Source organism: Castor canadensis, chromosome 11, assembly GCF_047511655.1.
Source record: "Castor canadensis chromosome 11, mCasCan1.hap1v2, whole genome shotgun sequence".
Lineage (NCBI taxonomy): Eukaryota > Metazoa > Chordata > Mammalia > Rodentia > Castoridae > Castor > Castor canadensis.
The window spans coordinates 123209833-123230810 of NC_133396.1; the positions used below are offsets into that span (position 1 = coordinate 123209833).

Below are 20978 nucleotides of genomic sequence, written 5' to 3' on the forward strand. Positions count from 1 at the left end.
AGCCAAAATAAATCCTTCCTCCTTTTAAATTATTTCTCAGGTATTTGTCACAGCAACAAAAAAACCTGACTAAAGTGGGGGTGCTTACTGCTGAAAGCCAAGTGTTCCAGATGAGAGTTGGTGGAAAGGAATCATGTCTATTCAAGGGCCAGCATCTTGAGACGATGGAGGTCTGTTACCCTCAATACTCTAAATACTCCATCCTCTCAAACCCATGGGCACCAACTCTTTCTTTTTTTTGCCATGCTGGGGCTTGAACTCAGGGCCTTGTTCTTGCTAGGCAGGTGCTCTACCACTTGAGTCACTCTGCCAGCCCAACACCAAGTCTTTTATAGAGCAGGAAGGATTGCAGTTCGTTAACAGGCAGGAAGGGTACATCCTGAGTAGAGTCTCTGTCATTCAGGATTTGCCTCCTTTTTTTCCCCCTCTGGCCTGAACCTCTCAATGATATCAACTTCCTGTGACTAGTTCCTTTATTTTCTTCGAACAAACATATTACTTTTCTGCAGGTTGAACCTCAGCCATTTACATACTTTGCATTAGTTCATGTACAGAAGTAAAGATCGAGGAGGGGCTTTACAAAGGTCACCAGATGTTCTGGGTTCTGTAAATCTAAAGAAAGGTTATTTAGCAGTTAACCTCTTACCCATGGGTGTGGGCTTCTCCTTAGAATTTAGAATGCCAGGAAAAAGGGAGGGGACTTAATAATTGCAAACGAATTAGGAAGGGGAATCAGCCTTGTAGGAGGAAAAGACACGGGAGAGAAAGTAACTCCACCAAAGACATCCTCCAAAGGAGAGGCCTGGTTATTTAGAAATTTACACTTGTGATGAATACTACTGGTTGTCTAACAGAACCCCAATTTTGTTTGGGGTGGGTGGCAATGTGCTCAGCTGAAAACTCCATTTTTCAATTTTTGCAGGGAAGGATGGTCACATGAAGTAGCTGTGGACATTGTAAGCTAAAGTCCCTGGATGAGGCTTCCCAATGTGCTGTTTCTTAGGGACCAGATTCAGCTGATGTGCACCTTTTGCCCTTCACTGTCCCCTTCCTCTTCCCTGAAACAATGAGTGATGCTGAAGGTAGAGCAGCTGTCTCATGACCACACAGCTACTAGGAGAAGGATGGGTGGCTGGGTAGAAAGACAGAAGGAACCTGGGTTCCTGGAGGTCACGGTTTCTCCCACCCAGACTTTTATATTGGGAGGAAAATAAATCTCTACTTAATTCAGCCACTGTCAGACAGTTGGGTTTTCTGTTACTCCCAGAGGAATGCAGGGTGAACAAACATGAAGGTCGTGACTACAGTCCTCTCTAACACTTCGGCTAAATCTGTTGGTTCCTTATAAGATTCTGACACCCTTAGAAGTGAAGAGGGGGATGTTCCCATATTTTTGGGAGCCCTGGTTCCCCATCCTTCCCTAGCAATGGGAGAAAGACTTCCTGTCACTCTGTTGGTCAGCTTGGCCATACTTCCTGTTTGAAAAAAGCCAGTTTGATTCATGTTATTAGAGTTTCACTTGAAGTCTTGTAGGAACCAGTAAGCTGTCTCTTTAAGAAGGAACTCTGTCAGAAGTGTGGACAGTGAGTCACTGGGATGTGCTGGAGCTGGCCAAATAGGCTTGAGAAGCCAATGGTGTCCATCTCCTTCTCATCCACAGGCAGCAATGCTATGTGAGTGGATTCAAACTGGGTATGGTGGAAGTACACTAATGCTACAAATCAGCAAATCAGGCCTCCCCAACTCCCAGCCTTTTTCCCTAGAGAGTTAGTTGCTAAACATTGACCTGGACACTCCTGAAAAAGAAAAAGGGTTTAGTTTAGTATTTGGGTCATAGCGGTTTATGGCTGTCCTTGCTCTTTCTCTCCTCGTGCCACCCTGATGATCTTCGTTAACCCTAATCACCTCCAAAGACCCCATTTCTGTTCTTTTTTTTTTTTTTTTTTTTTTGGCAGTACTGGGATTTGAACTCCAGCCTTCAGGCTTGCTAGGCAAGTGCTCTACCATGTGAGCCATTTCACCAGCCTTTAATAAGCCACAAGTGGGCAGGATCAGGAAAAGGACACGGTCTGAAGTCTTACTATGTCTTGGGTCTAGGGAGAACTTGTAAGGGTTCAAGCTGAAGGCAAAAATTAATCTGAACTTGACTTATGTGTAGATTTGCCATCCCATCATATTCCCGCCTCTATGTATCTCATCTTCTCCTAATCAGTCCTCCTAACTTGCTCCTATTGGCAATCTGCAAGGTTCTGCTCTTGAAAACTGGCTACTTGCCCATTTTATGTCAACCTTAAGAGCCCTGGATTCTGGGTTTGGCCCTACAGCTTATCACCTCATGGTCTTCTCTGGCTCAGCAGCTGTGTGCCAAGCATTCCTCTAGGTGCTGGTGTATAAGGAACTATGCAGACAAAACTCCTGCCCTCATGAAACCAGTCTAGTAAGGGGATTGTGGCAGATGGTATTTTCCAAAGATGGGTCTCTCAGCATGTAGCCCATCCCCTTGTTTTTCTTACCATGGATATTGACACTCCTCCAACAAGAGCTGGAATTTGTGTTCTTTTTCCTTGAAATGGGTGGGTCTTTATAACTGCTTTGACCACAAGTGTATGGTTGGTCCTAAAAGGCAATCCAACCAGATTATTCTGGGTTCTGTAAATCTAAAGAAAGATTACTTAGCAGTTAAAATCTTAACCATTAATGTGGGGGTTCTCTTTACTTTTGGGACTTACACTTTTGGAAACCTGAGGCTCTCTAAAAAACATGGAAACCCTGAAGCTGCCATTCTGAGAGGCCAAGAATAGAGGTGGATGCCCAAGGTGTACTATCTGGTCTAGGCTTCTGTGCACCAGACACATAACACGAGCTTCCCATTTCCGCCTCGCTGATGAAGCAGAAATGAACTATCCCTGCTCAGCCCTGCCCAGACTGCAGATTCATGACTGATACAAATGTTATTCTACATTTTAAGTTACTGAGTTTTGGGATGGTTTGTTATGCAGCCATAGTAATTGGAACATGGATAGACAGTAAACAAGATAAATGAGAAAAGAGACAGGTAATTATGAGATCAGAGGAAAAAAGCAGAGAAGGGAGCTGTAACTTGCCAGGGAAAGCCTGACATTATATTTAGGGTGGTTAAGGCAGGCCTCATTGAGAAGGCAACTTTTGAGGGGAGACTGAAGTAAGTGAGGGGCTGGTCTCATGGATCACCCAGGCACAGCAATGTGAAAGCATAGAAGCTGTGTTCTAGGAATAAGTAGGAGGCCAGTGTGGCTGGGTAGGGAGGGGATAGAAGGAGACAAAGCTTGAGAGCTCATGAGGAACCAGATCCTGTAGGACTTACCAGTCTTTGTAAGGACTTTGGCCTTTATTCTGAGTGAGATAGGATCACGATGGGTTCCGATGTATGTGTGATGTGATTCTGTTTTAATCAATCAGATCACATTTTTGTGTATGGCAGTTTTAGAAGTGAAATTTCAAGTCAAGGGATATGTCCTCATTGATTTTGTTGCTAGCTCAAGATTACAGTATCACAGCCTGTATTCGTTTCCGGAGGCTTTAGTAACAAAGTACCACAAACTTGGTAGCCTAATGCAGTAGAATTTTATTAACTCAGAGTCTGGATGCTGGAACATGGAAATCAAACTGTTGGTGGGGCCACAGTCCCTCTGAAACCTGTCGAGGAGAAGACTTCCTTGCCTCTTCTTACCTGTCCGTGAAGGTGTTCAGTTCTTGGCATTCTTTGCTCTGCAGCTGCATCACTCAGTTCTTTGCCTCTGCCATCACACGATGCTCTCCTGTGCTTTTGCCTCGTCATGGCTGCCTTCTTGTAAGGACATTGGTCATATTGTCCAACCTAGTCCATTGTAAACCCATCTTCCTCTTTTTGGTACTGGGATTTGACCTCAAGGCCTATACCTTGAGCCACTCTACCAGCCCTTTGTTGTGAAGGACTTTTTTGAGATAGGGTCTCAAGAACTGGGCTCTCACCTGGACTGGCTTTGAACTGCAGTCTTCCTGATCTCAGCTTCCTAAGTAGTTAGGATTATAGGCATGAGCCACCAGCGCCCACCCATCTTAACCTAACTAATTATATGTGCAATAGATACAATTAATTCTATTTCCAAATGCAGTTACATTTTGAGGAACTAGAGATTAGGACTTCAGCATATATTTTTGGGGATGTAACCCATCTCATAACTCTACTATTTTAAGAACCACAGGTTTATTCCTCAGAGGGAAGACATTCCTAATTTTATCAGGTCTTAGAATAATGCTTATACTTAGTCTTTCTCTTCTCTTCTCTTCTCCTCTTCTTTCTCTCTCTAACACACACACACATACCTGCCCATTCCATATGTCCTGGAGTTTCTTCTATGTGAATACATATTAATTGACTTGACTCCCTGTTACCATGACATAGTGATTTCATAATACTCATGTGCTCTAATTTAAACGTTTTCCTATGGGTAGACATTAAGGTTGTTTTTTGGCTACTACAGATGTTTTATTTGGTGGAATTGCTATTTTCCTAGTAGTACAATAATTCCTTTGTGAGAAGAGATGATTTTTGTTGAAAAAGCTATTTCTTGGTGGCCTCAAGCTAGAATCAGCACACTGTATATGATAAATGAGGGAGAAGAAGGAGGAGGACTGGACTCTCCAGGAATCTGAGTCAGATAAGAGGGAGAGCCAGGAGGAAGCACTTTGAGAGGAGCTTGGCCAAGGGGAAATGTCTTAAATAGTGCGCACTGAATGAATGTAAACTCGAGATTCTTTCTTCCCTCTGAAATACTGGGAACATGCTGCCCTGCTTACTAATACTTTCAGTGAGAGAATTACTTTTAGAATTCTCAAAGTGAGGCTGAGCTTTCATGCCAGGATAGGTGAGATGTGAGTGGCGCACATCTGGATTCCACAGGTGATATGAAAAGAGACGATCTGTACACACATCTTTGAGCTCATGATAAAGTGTGCTAGGAAGGGTAATTTCTTTTACGTGGCACTTGTCCAATGACAAGGCCACTGTGTTGTTGAAACTGGAGCTTGGTGCCAGCTGTTGAAACTCTGCCCCTCCTGAGAGATGGCAGCAGGTATCTAAGGGTCAAAGGGAGCAGGTTAGAAACTGAATGAGGGAACTGGAGAGGACCTCTTGGGAGACCTGTTGAATACTGGATCCCTGAAAAGACTGAAACAACTTGTTGATAAGGCAAAGCTAGGTGTGTCACTTACCCACCCAAGGGGGAGCACTGCCTTGGTAGAGTCATCCTAGCTGCTCAGAATGGGGAGGAGGAAGCCAGGGTAGTTATTTTAGGCATTGGAGTCTAGAGTACAGCAGGGCTTTGGCCAGGTGGCTGTGTGAGGATTGGCTAAGGGTCAGGGTACAGCGGTTTGAGACTGGCGAACACAGAGCAGCAGGGATTTGAAGTGAAGGTTCCAAAGAGTCTTCAGGAGTAGCAATCATTTGATGCTATATTTTGAAAAACTGAGTGCTTTAAAACAGGCTTGCAACATTTATTTTCCTGGACAAGATTTTCTTGGAATAGTAAAGACAGGCTGATAAAGACGATGGAATTTTAATGTCATGTTGACAAAGATAATAAGCTCGCTGGGTATAGATAGTTTCAGTTCTCAGACATTTTTGAGGTCTTCCCCTTTGGATTCTGGGGAGAACCTCATTTAGAAAGAGGTTTCACTTATCCCCAAATACATTCTAGCTTAACTTTCATATTGTTTCCTTTCAGAAAAGGAAACCTCGTGTTTGTTCTCTCTCCTCATTTCTTCTAAAGACTGAGAGTGTTAATCTGATTGGTTGGAAACTGAGGCATTTATCAGAACACATTTTACTAGTGTTCTTGCTTATGTATTGGTATGCTGTCTAGTGAGGAAACCAGGCCTTGTGTTTTTGGTCTATTTTTTCACGGACAGGTGTAGTTGGTCTTTCCTGCTGCCTAATACGCATAGACTGGGGAGGACCTCTCTCTCTGTTTTTTGTGTTTTTTTTTTTTAAGGCAGTAAGGTACTGGGGTTTGAACTTGGGGCTTCAGGCTTGCTAGCAGGCACTTTACCACTTGAGCCTTTCCACCAGCCCTTTTTGTGTTGGGTATTTTTGAGATAGGGTCTTGTGAACTATTTGCCTAGGGCTGGCTTTGAACTATAATCCTCCTGATCTCTGCCTTCCAATTAGCTAGGATTATAGGCATGAGTCACTGGCTCCCAGCTTCCTTCCTTGCCTTCCTTCCTTCCTTTCCTTCCTTCCTTCCTTCCTTCCTTCCTTCCTTTCTTCCTTCTTTCCTTCTTTCCTCCCTCCCCTCCTCCTCACCTCTCTTGACATGTAGTCCTGACCTCAGATTGCTATCTCAGCCTCCTGAGAACCTGGCTGAAGGCCTCTGTCTAAGAAAAGTCCAGCCCTATTCACATTCTTAGACCTAGTTCCTTGTTGAGCCTGGCTGGCAGGCTCAACAGACTCTGAAGTAGTCTGATGCCTGGGCATTGGAAGTAGGAAAACAAAATTTCCCTGTGCTTCCACCTTCTAGCCTCACTCACAAGGAAGTGTGGCTGAATATCACCTATACTCCATCCCTCCAGCACACTTTCCATCCTGCGTGGTGCATGGGGACCTGCGCAGTCTGTGCCGGTCTGCTCCTTTGCTCTTCTGTTCAGTTAATAGGAAGCACTGGCTAGAGATCAGAGGTTAAGAAAGGCATCAGACTGGGATGCCTATCCCTTAACCAAATCTGCAACTCCTGTCATGTGGCACTCTCCAAATAGTCCTTTCTATCTCTGGCTTCTCACAACAGTCCCATCTTCTTGTCTCTACAGGCCTCTGGAAACAAAAAATTGTGACTAGCCCTGCGACACTGCACTATTGTTTGTGATTTTCACATGCTTTGCTCACACCTTTGTAAATAATTCTTTTTTTGTGGTGGTATTGGGGTTTGAACTCAGAGCCTCATATTGGTTAGGCAGGTGCTTTACCACTTGTACCACTTGAGACATTCCGCTGGCCCAAATAGTATGTCTTTTTTTTTTTAAATTAAACTCTACTAAAATGATCCAACATGAGGATGCCATCTCTTACCTGTTGGGTCTGACCAATTGAGGAGTTTTTTGATTGCTAGTAATAGCAGATGCTTTGATTCCCATGCTATTGTCAGGTGATGATTAATATTTGTTGAATGAATGAATGAATGAATAAGTAAGTGCATTATGGGATTTGAATTCCAACCCCTCCCCAAACTTCAGATATACAGTTTGACCATTCCCACATAAAATACTTTATGTGTTGATTCCTACATAAAGTACTGATGTTTGATGGATTCTAAGAGCAATATATAGGCATCCTTTCTGTTTAAATTTCTTGGGACCTGCACTTCCCTGAGATGCCTTAGTAACTCATATTTAGGTGTCATCGTTCCCAGAGGAGCAATATACAATAATATGAAGAGTATTTGAGATACAGAGAAATGATAAAGATAAGAAGTACACCAAATGAAGAATGAAATGATTTCTTTCACTTGGAAGCATAAAAAGTCCAGACCACAAAATATGAAATGATTATTGAAAATTTTCATTTGTATAATTTATGGCTTTAAAGGAATGATAATGAACTCAAATTATACCTACCAGTTTTGAATTTATAAAGTTGATATGACCTTTATTATAATTAATATTGTATTAAGCATCATAATATTATGTATGAGGTAAAGTTGATATAACTACTTTGTAATTATACCTATGGTTACTATCAATTTCCCAACTATGGGCTGCAACATGGTTCATGACATTTATTATAATTATATTTCCACTGTGCAACTGTTAGGAGGAACTCCTTCCAATTGTGTGATGTACCCCTGTGACTTGCATGTCTCTGGAGACACTCTAGTTATCCCTTTTGAAGATGCCTTCACTGACCAAACTCAGAGAAATTTTGGGCGGAACAGTTCCAAGATCCCTCACCATGCTAAGCCCTAAGGGAGTTCCTAGTTGTTTATAAATTTGTCAAAATTATATGTATTTAATGAGAGAAATTCCAAGATTGTCCTCCCTGGATTTTTTATAAGGAAAGCAGTCCAGAACGAGTTGACATAGTACATTTCCTCTTGACGTAAGGCTGTCCCTTTGATGATCTCCAGGGCACACTCCTCCTTTGGAGCAGCATATGTGGTGATTATCCCAGAAACTGCCTTCATGGCTGTGTCTGTATAATGACAAGGGAAAAGTGGAGTTACCTAAGACTAGTAGAGCCTGTATGATGGAAGACCTGCAGTCACCCACAGTGTAGCTGTCCGGGACTGTTTGTCAATGCCTGTACCTCATAAGTTGTATAGGGAGAGCTGAATATGTTTAGACTGTTGGGCAAAGAGAGGCCTTGGTACTAGTTGAGGCCTCCTTCCTGGATAGAGGTTTTTTGGGGGGGGACAGTTAGAGGTGATTAGTTGGGAACTCTAAATCAAGCTCCTTTCTTGGGTATTTTAGTTGGGGTGGGAGATTAATAAATGACCCACTAACGAATGGGAAATGTCTGTGAGCAAAAACTGAGTATGGTATGATAATGACTTATTGATTCATAAAAGGAAAGGCAGGACCCAGGCTTTTGTTTCCTTCTCAACACTAACCACCTTCACTGAGACGGAAACTCTATGGTTACCTTTTCTCTCCTTCCAAGTTTTCATGTCCTTCTTGCATAGCTTCCCTTTCTCCATTCTTTTGTTGTTTCACTCTGAGCCTCTGTCTCATTCTGTAACTAATACTCAATTATTCTTTAAATAAAATTTTCTTAAAGTACCTGTTGTGTGGTTTAGATACACTCACATTTGAACTTAGAGAAAACTTGCAAACATTGTACAAAGTGTCCCCTTATATGCCTCACCCTTCTTCCCCTAATTGTCACTTCATACGTAAGCATTGTGCAATGATCAAGAACAAATACAGTAGAATTAGTGCAATACAATTAACTAAATTACAGAACTCATTTTCACTGATGTCCTCTTATGTTCTTAGATCATGTCCAGTATTGCATTTAGTATTAATTTCTCCTATTTTTCCTCCCATGTGTGTCAGTTCTTCAATCTTTCCTTTTCTCTCATGGCTTTGATACTTTTGAAAAGTATGGATCAGTAATTTTGAGAAATACTGCTCAATTTGGATTTATTTGTTCATTGCTCTTTCACATTGAGTTAAGGATATGTATTTTTAGCAAGAACAGTACAAAAATGAAGTTGTGTCCTTTCAGTATATCTTACAGAGGATCTATGATATCAATGTCTTATTATTACTGATATTAAGAAAAACACATTAGTATTTGGTATGTCTCATGTAGAAAAGTAATACCATTGGAAGTCCATGAGGGCATAAGGTGTTCAGGGAGGGTGATAAATGTGATGTCACTCAACAAACTTGGTGGTCAGAATGGAAAGGAGAATCAGAGACTGTTTAGAGGCTCCACCAGTGACAGAAGTGCTTCATTAAATGAGAGGGTGACTGCTTTCACCTATTTCTTCTTAGTACTCATGAATCAAGGAGTATAGTACCACTTTTTACCTACAATAGTAAAGTAGGCAGTCTAACCACAAGCCATTTATTCCGGTGTCTTAACCTTACCTGTGTTTATGAGCCCAAGGACACAGAGAGTGATTGATACATTGACCTTGGCTATTGAGTATTCCTTCCTAATGGAAGAGAAGAACCCATCCAGAGCAAACTTGCTTGCAGAATAGGGAGCAATCAGAGGGTGAGCAATTTTCCCTAAATGACAGATTAAAGAAATTGGTTAAGGATGGAGAAGTAGCTCAGTGATAGAGTGCAGCAATTGCCTAGCATGCATGAGGTTCTGGGTTGGATCCCTAGCACAGAAAAAAAAGTGTGAATAAGGTGATCCATTTTGCTTCTGAAAGAGCTGGTATTAATTTGTGACTTCTGAGGACTCCTCTTACCCCTTTGTGTTTCAATTTCTCACTATTCTCTAAATTGACGTGCTATGTTGAACTTTGCAAGGGAAAAATGCAGTTGGGCTGAAGACAGAATTCACTGAAGAGGGAAATAAGCTGGGCTACAAAAGAGTCATGTAATCCTATAGCTGCTAAGCCTTCCACCTCTGAGCCAAGAAAGCTGGGAACCCAACCGTTTGATAACAGCTCTCAGTGGCCAATGGAAGGCTATGTTTATTTTCTATATGAAGGGGATAAACCCCCCAGCCCTGTCTCCGAGTTTTACAAGTAACTACCCACCCCCTTGTTTACTTTCAGTAGCCTGATTAATTCTCACTCCAGTTTTTTGGAGGAAATGTGGACATATGCCTAATATGATAAGCTATTGTTTTACCTTTTCCAAGAGGAGAGAGTAGACTCTTCAACAAAATTAGAGATAAGGGCAAAATACTTTCTGCTGGGTATTGAGGGGGTGGGGGGGAGAGGGAGGGGGCGGAGTCGGTGGTAAGGGAGGGGGTGGGGGCATGGGGGAGAAATGACCCAAGCCTTGTATGCACATATGAATAATAAAACAATAAAAAAAAGAGGAGAGAGTAGAAATGAGCAGAGACTTGATACTCTTTTCTGAGCATTGTTAGAACAACTACTTGAAAGTTCTTGTCAGCTAATTCTAGAATCTTGGTCATTTTAGGATTGGTTTCTGTTTCTATTGATTATCTCTTTCCTGAGTATAGGTCACATTTCCTATTTTTCTACATATAACAACTTTGTATTATACCCTGGTATTGTGAGTGATGCACTGTAGAGTCTCTGGATTTTGCCATATTCCTCCAAAGAGTGTCTTCCTTCCTTCCTTCCTCCCTCCCTCCCTCCTTGTGTCCCTCCCTCCCTCCCTCCTGTTGTTTTGTTGGTACTGGAGCTTGAACTCAGGGCCATGAGCTTGCTAAGCAAGCACGCTACCATTTAAGCCCCACCCTTTTTGCTTTAGTTATTTTTCAGATAGGGTCTCCCAGTTTTGCCTAGGACAGCATTGGACCATGATCCTCCTGCATACACCTCCCTCATTGCTGGGATTCCTTCCCTCCTTCCTCCTTTCCTTCTTTTTTTATTTGCATATAATAGTTGTACAGGGGATATATTGGTGACATTTACATATGTGTTTATAATATATCTTATAAGCACTTATGATGATATATCATTCTTCCTTATCCCCCTTCCTCCCTCTTCTTAGAACAATTTCAACAAGTTTTACTCTTCTATTTTCATACATGAATACAAAATCCATACACCCTATTTTCCCTCCTTCATTCCCTCCCATTGGTACCTACCTGAAGACAGGACCTGTTTTACCTTCCTATCCTACATTTTGAAAAATTTTTATTGACTGTTCAATAGGATTTCACCTTGGTATTTCTTTTTTGGTGAAACTAGAGTTTGAACTCAGGGCTGTGTCCTAGCAAAGCACATGATCTACAGCTTGAGCCAGACCTCCAGTTCATTTTGCTCTGGTTATTTTGAAGATGGGGCTCTCACAAACTATTTGCATGGGCTGGCTTGGAACTCTGATCTCACCCTCCAAAGTCGCTAAGATTACCCAGCTTTGTCTTGGTATTTCAGACATATTTCATGATATATATTAAAGACATATATCATGCTTTAATCAGATTAACTGCCTATATTACTTTCTCTTTCTCTATTACCCCGATCCCACACTATTCAACAGTTTACAGTGCATTACGTTATATTTCCTTCATACACAGATGCATTGTTTCAATATTACTCTCTATCATTCTCTTTTCCTCTTCTGCCTCCCTCTAGTCCTGTCAGACAGACCTACTAATACAATCATGCTCTCTCTCCCTTTCTCGCTCTCCATATATATATATATATATATATATATGTATATATATATATATATATATATATATATATGCATGTTTATAAGATCATACATGTATTTATGGGTACATTTATCTTTCAGGTCTAGCTTTCACATATGAGGGAAAACATTCAACCTTTGTGCTCTGAGCCTGGCTTCCTTCACTTACCATAATGGTCTCCAGTTCCACCCATTTATCTGCAAACAGCATAATCTCATTCCTCTTTATGACTGAATAATACTCTCTTCCATCTTACTGGCTCTTCAAGTTCGTTTGAAGGCAGATTTCTATTGTATTTCTATCTCTATCGGACTGGTTTCGGATACTCTTATGTATAAACTTATAAACTTGAGAAACTTGCCTAGCATCATTTCCTTATTCTAAGTGGCCAAAACTCTCTAGTTTCTCTTTGCTTTTTGTTATTTACCTGTGCCTTCAACAGGTTTTTTTTTTGTTGTTGTTAAAGGTTTGTACTTTTTATTTGAGAAAGGTTGGTCTTTTAGGTATCATTTTGCCATTGTTCAAATCAGAGGTCTGTATATTTACATATAATATAATTGTGTGCAAAATCAATGAATGAAGTATTATTTATTGAATAAAAATGGGAAAATTGCTTAGTTAGTTGAAAATAGTTAAGTTAGTTCTTTGTTTTATATCATATATTAAAAAAGTTCTATATGGAAAATAGTGACAGACAGTGTTGTTTATCCAATGTCCATTCCCTTTTCTTCAATAATAGAATCAGATTTTGTTCAGGGCAGCAATCTGTTCAGATGAAAATAGTCATCTTTTACTGGGCATGGTGGTACACACCTGTAATCCCAGAACTCAAGAGGTGGAGGCAGGAGGATCGGGAGTTTGAGGCCAGCCTGGCCTACCTGGTGAGTTCCAGGCCAGCCTGAGTTACATAATGAGGAAAAAAAAAAAGGAAAGAAAGAAAGAAGAAAGGAAGAAGAAAGAAAGAAAAAGAGAGAGAGAAAGAAAGAAAGAAAAAGAGAAAATACTCAAATTTTCTTGCTCTAGTTGGCCACGTGATATAGTTCTGGCCAGTGAGAAATCTAATAAATGGGGTTTCCAGGAAAAACAATGATTTCCTGATAAAATCGGTGGGTTCAGGTGGCAAGCAGTTTTTATATTTTGCCCTTTCCCTTTCTTCCTAAATGAACTTCAGATGTGATACCTAGAGTTGTAGCAGTAATTTTGTGAGCTGGAGGAAAGGGTTAATATTAAGAATAGTGGAACAGAGATGTGGAATGAGTCTATATGCTTTTTAAAATATACAGTTAAAAACTCTTTATCTACCTCACTGTTTCAACAGAATTCTTATTCAGAAATCTTACTTTGCCTACTTTCTTTAACAAATCTGATGTCCTATAATGAGCTCCCCAGTGTGAGGCTCACTTCATACCAGAACTGACTGGTTGTCAGGGGCACACCACTTCCTCTTAAGACAAGATCATTTGCTCTTCTCTCTTTCTGGTAAAAGAAGGGCAACTCATTGTGTAGAGCCAAGGGTACAGAATGAACTTATAATCTTAAAGAAACAATAAGCCCATCAGTCCAGCACTGAGAAAAGGGAACCCCAATTTGTTAAGCCACTGTAAATGGGGTTTGGTTATAGCAGAACGCAACTTCCTACAGACACAAAAATAATTCAATTAGGGAAAGAAGATAATATAGGCAAATATTTATTAATCTTTGGTTATGTAAAATTCTAATAGAATAGTAAAATATGTAAAAGTCACAAAATATTTTATAAAATGTAAAATTTCTATATATCAAACAATAACTATAGTAACATCACTATAAAGGTACAGGGAAAATAAACAGAAAGGCAGTAGCCACATATTAGACAGATAAAAGCTTAATATCCCAAGTGTTCAATAAATAAAGACCTTTTATTAACAAAAAATATGAACTCATCTTTTAGGGAACTATTCCAATGCCATCTTGAATATTAGATTTGGGTTGGGATGGCTTACAGCCTAGTCTCAGGAATGAGTACGTGATCCCATGTGTTCAGCCTGAGCATCTGAGCACTAGGCTATTGGCTAGTCCAGGGTGGGGCCAATGCCCAAGCAAGGTTGCAGGGCACATTGGTTGCCTAACCAGTACTTAGCTGTCTTTCCTTTTTCTTTTACAGATTCCCCAACTGTTCTACCTGTTGAAAATATCCTAGAATTCTCTCAATATATCTTTCAATCCTCTCCTATAATAGTAGAACCTCTAATTTATGTCTGTGTTCATAGTTATCTTGAATAAAGTCCACATCTCACAGCTTCGTCCAGCCAGCTATTGCCAAGTGACTAAGCTGTGTCTAATGGTTTATAAGCAGAAGTGTATCATATAACTTCAGGGACATGTCCTTAAAGGAGAAGTCAGTCTTTCCTTTCTAACTCCTTCCTTTTCGGAAGATGAATTTAATGGCATGTCTCTTAACATGAGGTAGAAACCACACATTAACAATGGCAGAACACTGAGATGGGAGGGGACCTGGGTGATTTGGAGCTGCCCATACTAACTCTACACTACCTACCTTCAGACTTGATTTACCTCCTAACTTGTTGTTTTGACTTTTTGTGTCTGAGCACTGAATTAAAACCTTAATGATTGTTCTCCTCACTTCTATGCAGCTCATGTGTGAAAGGAAATCTGACTAACTCTAGGAATAAGCTTGTATAATACATTTAATCTCATGCCTTTTTCTCATTGATACAGGCATGGATGTGAATCTCATTTTGGACCAATAAAACTTGAGGAGAATTTTGTTGAGGTGTCTCACAAAGTTCTTTTTTCTTCTGGGAGTGTTTCTGAGCATAACAGTCCTCTTTCTCTTCTGATGGATATTTTTTGTGCATGGATATATGGAGGCTGGGATTGCTGTAACTAACTCAATGTCAGCCTGAGGATGAAGCACCGTGTGGAGGAGAGCAGAGCCAAATCAACTGTGAAGTCTGCCCTACATCTGAATTCCAGTTTTGTCAATAATTTTCCTTAATGTGCAAGCCAAAAATAGATCCAAATTATTTATAGGAGTAGCATGGTACTTAAAAGTATGAGCTCTGGAGTCAGATAACCGGATATGAATCCAAAGAATGACATTTCTTAGCTATAATTTGTGGATAATAATATTATAAAGCTGAAATAATCCATGTAATATACTTAGCATGAACTCTGGCACAGAGAAAGCATTCAGAGAATGCTATGATTGTTAGCAGTTAGTATTCAAATTGGTGAGAAAACATAAGTTATTCAAGAAATCACGTTGGGACAAATTGCTAATTACTTGGAGAAAAGAAAAAATGCCATTCTAATTAACGAATTCAAATTGTATTAGAGAGTGTGTATGGAAAGTAAAACAACAAAAGAAGATATGGGTGAATCAGTCATCTCAAAATGCATTTTTAAAGCATGAAGTCAAACGCATGCACTTTGAAGGAAGATATAAGTAGGTTTGAATATATAAAACTTCAAAAACTGAACTGGGCATGGCGATGCATGCCTGTTATCCCAGCATTTGGCAGGCTGAGGCAGGAGGACCTAGCAAGCATTTGGGGCTTGCTGCATAGTGAGCTCCTGCTTCAAAACAAAACAAACAAACAAAAGCATAAAAATCTGCAGTGCGCCTGGCACGGTGACACACGTTTGTATTCCCAGCTACTCAGAAGGCCAGGGCAGGAGGTTAGCTGTTGGAGGTCAGTTGGAGCAAAGTTAGCAGGAGGCCCTATCTGAAAAACAAAACAAGACAAATTAAAATCAAAAGTATTGGGGGCGTGGCTCACATGGTAGAGCCAGTTTAATAGAAATGCTTAGGTCTCCCCTGCAGATACTGATTTTCTAGCCTTAGAAGGCCAGCCCAGTGGTAGGGAATGAGTGACCCAGGATTCACACTGCTGAGGATTGAACCCAGGGCCTCATGCATGCTAGGCATGTGGTCTACCACTGAGCTACACCCTAAACCTGTTGGATTTTGTAAAGTTAGAACTGAGGTAGGGATAAATCAGCAGAAATAAGCAGGAACATGGGACAAACATAGCCACAAAAGTTGGAGCTAAATGGGAGTCAACTTTTTTTTTTTAAGCTCGTCTGTGCCAGCCTGAAGTTCAAAGGTGTTGTAAAGTCAATGAAATAGGGAAATGAAGAACCATGTTTGACTTCGGTGGCCTGCACTTTCAAGAACCAGGTGATATTTCCTCTACAGAAGCCACCATTCTATTTTTATTTTCTGATTTTTTTTAATGGGGGGAGCTACTGTTCCTTACATGAGTATTTTCCAGGAGTCATGGGTCAAATCCAGTTCTTCCTGTGTTGGTGAGGATTCTCTCTGCTTTGACTGTCAAACACCAAATAGACACAATCTATGAAGAGCAGTATTATTTTCCCTTTTTGAACTAACAAGTAGATAATCTAGTCATTCTTAATGTCTTTACATTAGTTTCCTAGGGCTGCCATAACAAATTACTGTAAAATCATGGCTTAAGACAGCAGAAATTTATTCTTCCATGATTCTGGAGGCTAGAGTCCAAAATCAAGGCATCAGTGTGACCATATTCCCTCCAAAGCTCTTGTAGAGAGTCCTTCCCTGTCTCTTCCAGCTTCTCAGGGCAGCTGGTCCTGATGGCCCGGGTGTTCCTTGGCTTGTAGGTGCATTGTTCTGATGTCTTCCTCCATTCACATCACTTTTTCCTCTGTGCCTTTTCTTTTGCCTTCTCGTCCTCCTTCCTCAACTCTTCTCCTTTTTTTTCCCTCCTCCTCTAACCTCCTCCTTCTCCTCCTCTTCTCCTACTCCTCCTTTTCCTCCTCTGCTCTTCCTCCTCCTCTTTCTGTTCTTCCTCCTCCTCCTTCTCCTCTTTTTTTTTTTTTTGTACAATACCAGGGTTTGAACTTGGGCCTCTTGCTTGCCGGGCAGGTGCTCTACGACTTGAGCCACACCCCAGCCTTTTCTTGCTTTAGCTATTTTTTAGCTAGGGTCTGACTTTTTCTCCTGGCTGGCCTTGGATTGAGATCCTCCTACCTAAGTCTTCCTCATAACTAGGATTAGACATGTGCCACCACACCCAATTTGTTCTTTGAGATAGGGTTTTGGTAGCTTTTTTTGCCTGGGTTGGCCTAGAACCAAGATCTTCCTTATTGCCACCTCCTCCTAAGTAGGTGAGATTACAGGCATGAACCATTGTACCCGGCATTCTTTTATTCTTCTTGTAAGTACAATTGTCATTGAATTTTGGCCCACTCAGATAATCCAGGATGATTTTATCCTGAGATTTTAATTATATTTGCAAGGACCTTTTTTTAAAAAAAATTTTATTTATTTATTTTTTATTGTTTTATTATTAATATGTGCATACAAGGCTTGGGTCATTTTTCCCCCCGGCCCTCACCCCCTACCTTACCACCCACTCTGCCCCCTTCCTCTCCCCCACACCCCCTCAATACTCAGCAGAAACTATTTTGCCCTTATTTCTAATTTTGTTGAAGAGAGAGTATAAGCAATAATAGGAAGGAACAAGGGTTTGCTGGTTGAGATAAGGATAGCTATACAGGGAGTTGACTCACATTAATTTCCTGTGCGTCTATGTTACCTTCTAGGTTAATTCTTTTTGATCTAACCTTTTCTCTAGTTCCTGGTCACCTTTTCCTATTGGCCTCAGTTGCTTTTAAGGTATCTGCTTTAGTTTCTCTGTGTTAAGGGCAACAAATGCTAGCTAATTTTTTAGGTGTCTTACCTATCCTCACCCCTCCCTTGTGTGCTAAAGTTTTTATCATGTGCTCAAAGTCCAATTCCCTTGTTGTGTTTGCCCTTGATTTAATGTCCACATATGAGGGAGAACATACGATTTTTGGTCTTTTGGGCCAGGCTAACCTCACTCAGAATGATGTTCTCCAATTCCATCCATTTACCAGCGAATGATACATTTCCTTCTTCTTCATGGCTGCATAGAATTCCATTGTGTATAGACACCACATTTTCTTAATCCATTTGTCAGTGGTGGGGCATCTTGGCTGTTTCCATAACTTGGCTATTGTGTTTAGTGCTGCAATAAACATGGGTGTGCAGGTGCCTCTGGAGTAACTTGAGTCACAGTCTTTTGGGTATATCCCCAAGAGTGGTATTGCTGGATCAAATGGTAGATCAATGTCTAGCTTTTTAAGTAGCCTCCAAATTTTTTTCCAGAGTGGTTGTACTAGTTTACATTCCCACCAACAGTGTAAGAGGGTTCCTTTTCCCCCACATCCTCGCCAACACCTGTTGTTGGTGGTGTTGCTGATGATGGCTTTTCTAACAGGGGTAAGGTGGAATCTTAGCTTGGTTTTAATTTGCATTTCCTTTATTGCTAGAGATGGTGAGCATTTTTTCATGTGTTTTTTGGCCATTTGAATTTCTTCTTTTGAGAAAGTTCTGTTTAGTTCACTTGCCCATTTCTTTATTGGTTCATTAGTTTTGGGAGAATTTAGTTTTTTAAGTTCCCTATAAGTTCTGGTTATCAGTCCTTTGTCTGATGTATAGTTGGCAAATATTTTCTCCCACTCTGTGGGTGTTCTCTTCAGTGTAGAGACCATTTCTTTTGATGAACAGCAGCTTTTTAGTTTTATGAGGTCCCATTTATCTATGCTATCTCTTAGTTGCTGTGCTGCTGGGGTTTCGTTGAGAAAGTTCTTACCTATACCTACTAACTCCAGAGTATTTCCTACTCTTTCCTGTATCAACTTTAGGGTTTGGGGTCTGATATTAAGATCCTTGATCCATTTTGAGTTAATCTTGGTATAGGGTGATATACATGGATCTAGTTTCAGTTTTTTGCAGACTGTAAACCAGTTTTCCCAGCAGTTTTTGTTGAAGAGGCTGCTATTTCTCCATCGCATATTTTTAGCTCCTTTGTCAAAGACAAGTTGGTTATACTTGTGTGGCTTCATATCTGGGTCCTCTATTCTGTTCCACTGGTCTTCATGTCTGTTTTTGTGCCAGTACCATGCTGTTTTTATTGCTACTGCTTTGTAATATAGTTTGAAGTCAGGTATTGTGATACCTCCTGCATTGTTCTTTTGACTCAGTATTGCCTTGGCTATTCGTGGCTTCCTGTGTTTCCATATAAATTTCATGGTAGATTTTTCAATTTCTTTAATGAATGTCATTGGAATTTTGATGGGAATTGCATTAAACATGTAGATTACTTTTGGGAGTATAGACATTTTTACTATGTTGATTCTACCAATCCATGAGCATGGGAGATCTCTCCACTTTCTATAGTCTTCCTCAATCTCTTTCTTCAGAAGTGTATAGTTTTCCTTGTAGAGGTCATTCACATCTTTTGTTAGGTTTACACCTAGGTATTTGATTTTTTTTGAGGCTATTGTAAATGGAATTATTTTCATGCATTCTTTTTTACTTTGCTAATATATATAGAAATGCTAATGATTTTTCTATGTTGATTTTATGTCCTGCTACCTTGCTATAGCTATTGATGATGTCTAGAAGCTTCTGAGTAGAGTTTTTTGGGTCTTTAAGGTATAGGATCATGTCGTCTGCAAATAGAGATACTTTGACAGTTTCTTTACCTATTTGTATTCCTTTTATTCCTTCTTCTTGCCTAATTGCTCTGGCTAGGAATTCCAGTACTATGTTGAATAGGAGTGGAGATAGTGGGCATCCTTGTCTGGTTCCTGATTTTAGAGGAAATGGTTTCAGTTTTTCTCCGTTAAGTATAATGCTGGCTGTAGGTTTGTCATCTATAGCTTTTATAATGTTGAGGAACTTTCCTTCTATTCCTAGTTTTCTTAGAGCTTTTATCATGAAATGGTGTTGGATCTTATCAAAGGCTTTTTCTGCATCTATTGAGATGATCAAGTGGTTTTTGTCTTTGCTTCTGTGAATGTGGTTTATTACGTTTATTGATTTTCATATGTTGAACCACCCCTGCATCCCTGGGATGAAGCCTACTTGGTCGTGGTGAATAATCTTTTTGATGTGTTGTTGAATTCGGTTTGCCATTATTTTGTTGAGGATTTTTGCATCAATGTTCATTAAGGAGATTGGCCTATAGTTCTCTTTTTTGGAGGTGTCTTTGCCTGGTTTTGGGATAAGTGTAATACTGGCTTCATAAAATGTGTTTGGCAGTTTTCCTTCCCTTTCTATTTCGTGGAACAGTTTAAGGAGGGTTGGTATCAGTTCTTCTTTAAAGGTCTGATAGAATTCAGCAGAGAATCCATCAGGTCCTGGACTTTACTTTTTTGGGAGACTCTTGATTGCTGCTTCAATTTCATTTTGTGTTATAGATCTATTCAGGTGATTAATTTCCTCTTGTTTGAGTTTTGGATGCTCATATGTGTCTAGAAATCTGTCCATTTCTTTAAGATTTTCAAATTTATTTGAATATAGGTTCTCGAAGTAGTCTCTGATGATTTCCTGGACCTCCATGGTGTTTGTTGTTATCTCCCCTTTTGCATTCCTGATTCTACTAATTTGGGTTTTTTCTCTCCTCATTTTAGTCAGGTTTGCCAGGGGTCTATCGATCTTGTTTATTTTTTCAAAGAACCAACTTTTTATTTCATTAATTCTTTGTATGGTTTTTTTGGTTTCTATTTCGTTGATTTCAGCTCTTATTTTTATTATTTCTCTCCTATTTGTTTTGGGATTTGCTTGTTCTTGTTTTTCTAGGAGTTTAAGATGTATCATTAGGTCATTGATTTGGGATCTTTCAGTCTTTTTAATATATGCACTTATGGCTATATACTTTCCTCTCAGGACTGCCTTAGGTCCCATAGGTAGGTTGTGTTTTCATTTTCATTGACTTCCAGGAACTTTTTAATTTCCTCTTTTATTTCATTGATGATCCATTCTTCATTAAGTAATGAGTTATTTAGTTTCCAGCTGTTTGCATGTTTTTGTCTTTACTTTTGTTGTTGAGTTCTACTTTTACTGCATTGTGATCAGATAGTATGCATGGTATAATTTCTATTTTCTTATATTTGCTGAGACTTGCTTTGTGCCCTAGGATATGATCTATTTTGGAGAAGGTTCTAGGGGCTGCTGAGAAGAATGTATATTGTGTAGAAGTTGGATGAAATGTTCTGTAGACATCTACTAGGTCCACTTGATCTATTGCATATTTTAGATCTTGGATTTCTTTATTGATTTTTTGTTTGGATGACCTATCTATTGATGACAATG

At 40.0% G+C, this 20978-nt stretch overlaps 1 protein-coding gene and 1 long non-coding RNA gene across 4 annotated transcripts in view; one reads left to right on the forward strand and one right to left on the reverse strand.

Annotated features, from left to right (window-relative positions):
• Positions 1–20978, forward strand: part of LOC141413949 (uncharacterized) — a 111003-nt gene that overhangs the window by 14648 nt on the left and 75377 nt on the right. The window lies entirely within an intron of this gene.
• Positions 7021–20978, reverse strand: part of Hsd11b1 (hydroxysteroid 11-beta dehydrogenase 1) — a 52351-nt gene continuing 38393 nt past the window's right edge. For 2 of the 3 annotated variants that reach the window (XM_074048415.1, XM_074048414.1), the window contains 2 exons: positions 9604–9747; positions 7021–8200 (listed from right to left, as the gene is read on the reverse strand). In XM_074048415.1, the coding sequence (XP_073904516.1) occupies positions 7983–8200; positions 9604–9747 (362 nt within the window). In that variant the 3' untranslated portion in view covers positions 7021–7982. The remainder of the gene's footprint in view (positions 8201–9603; positions 9748–20978) is intronic. The other variant, XM_020156444.2, reaches the window with a different exon arrangement.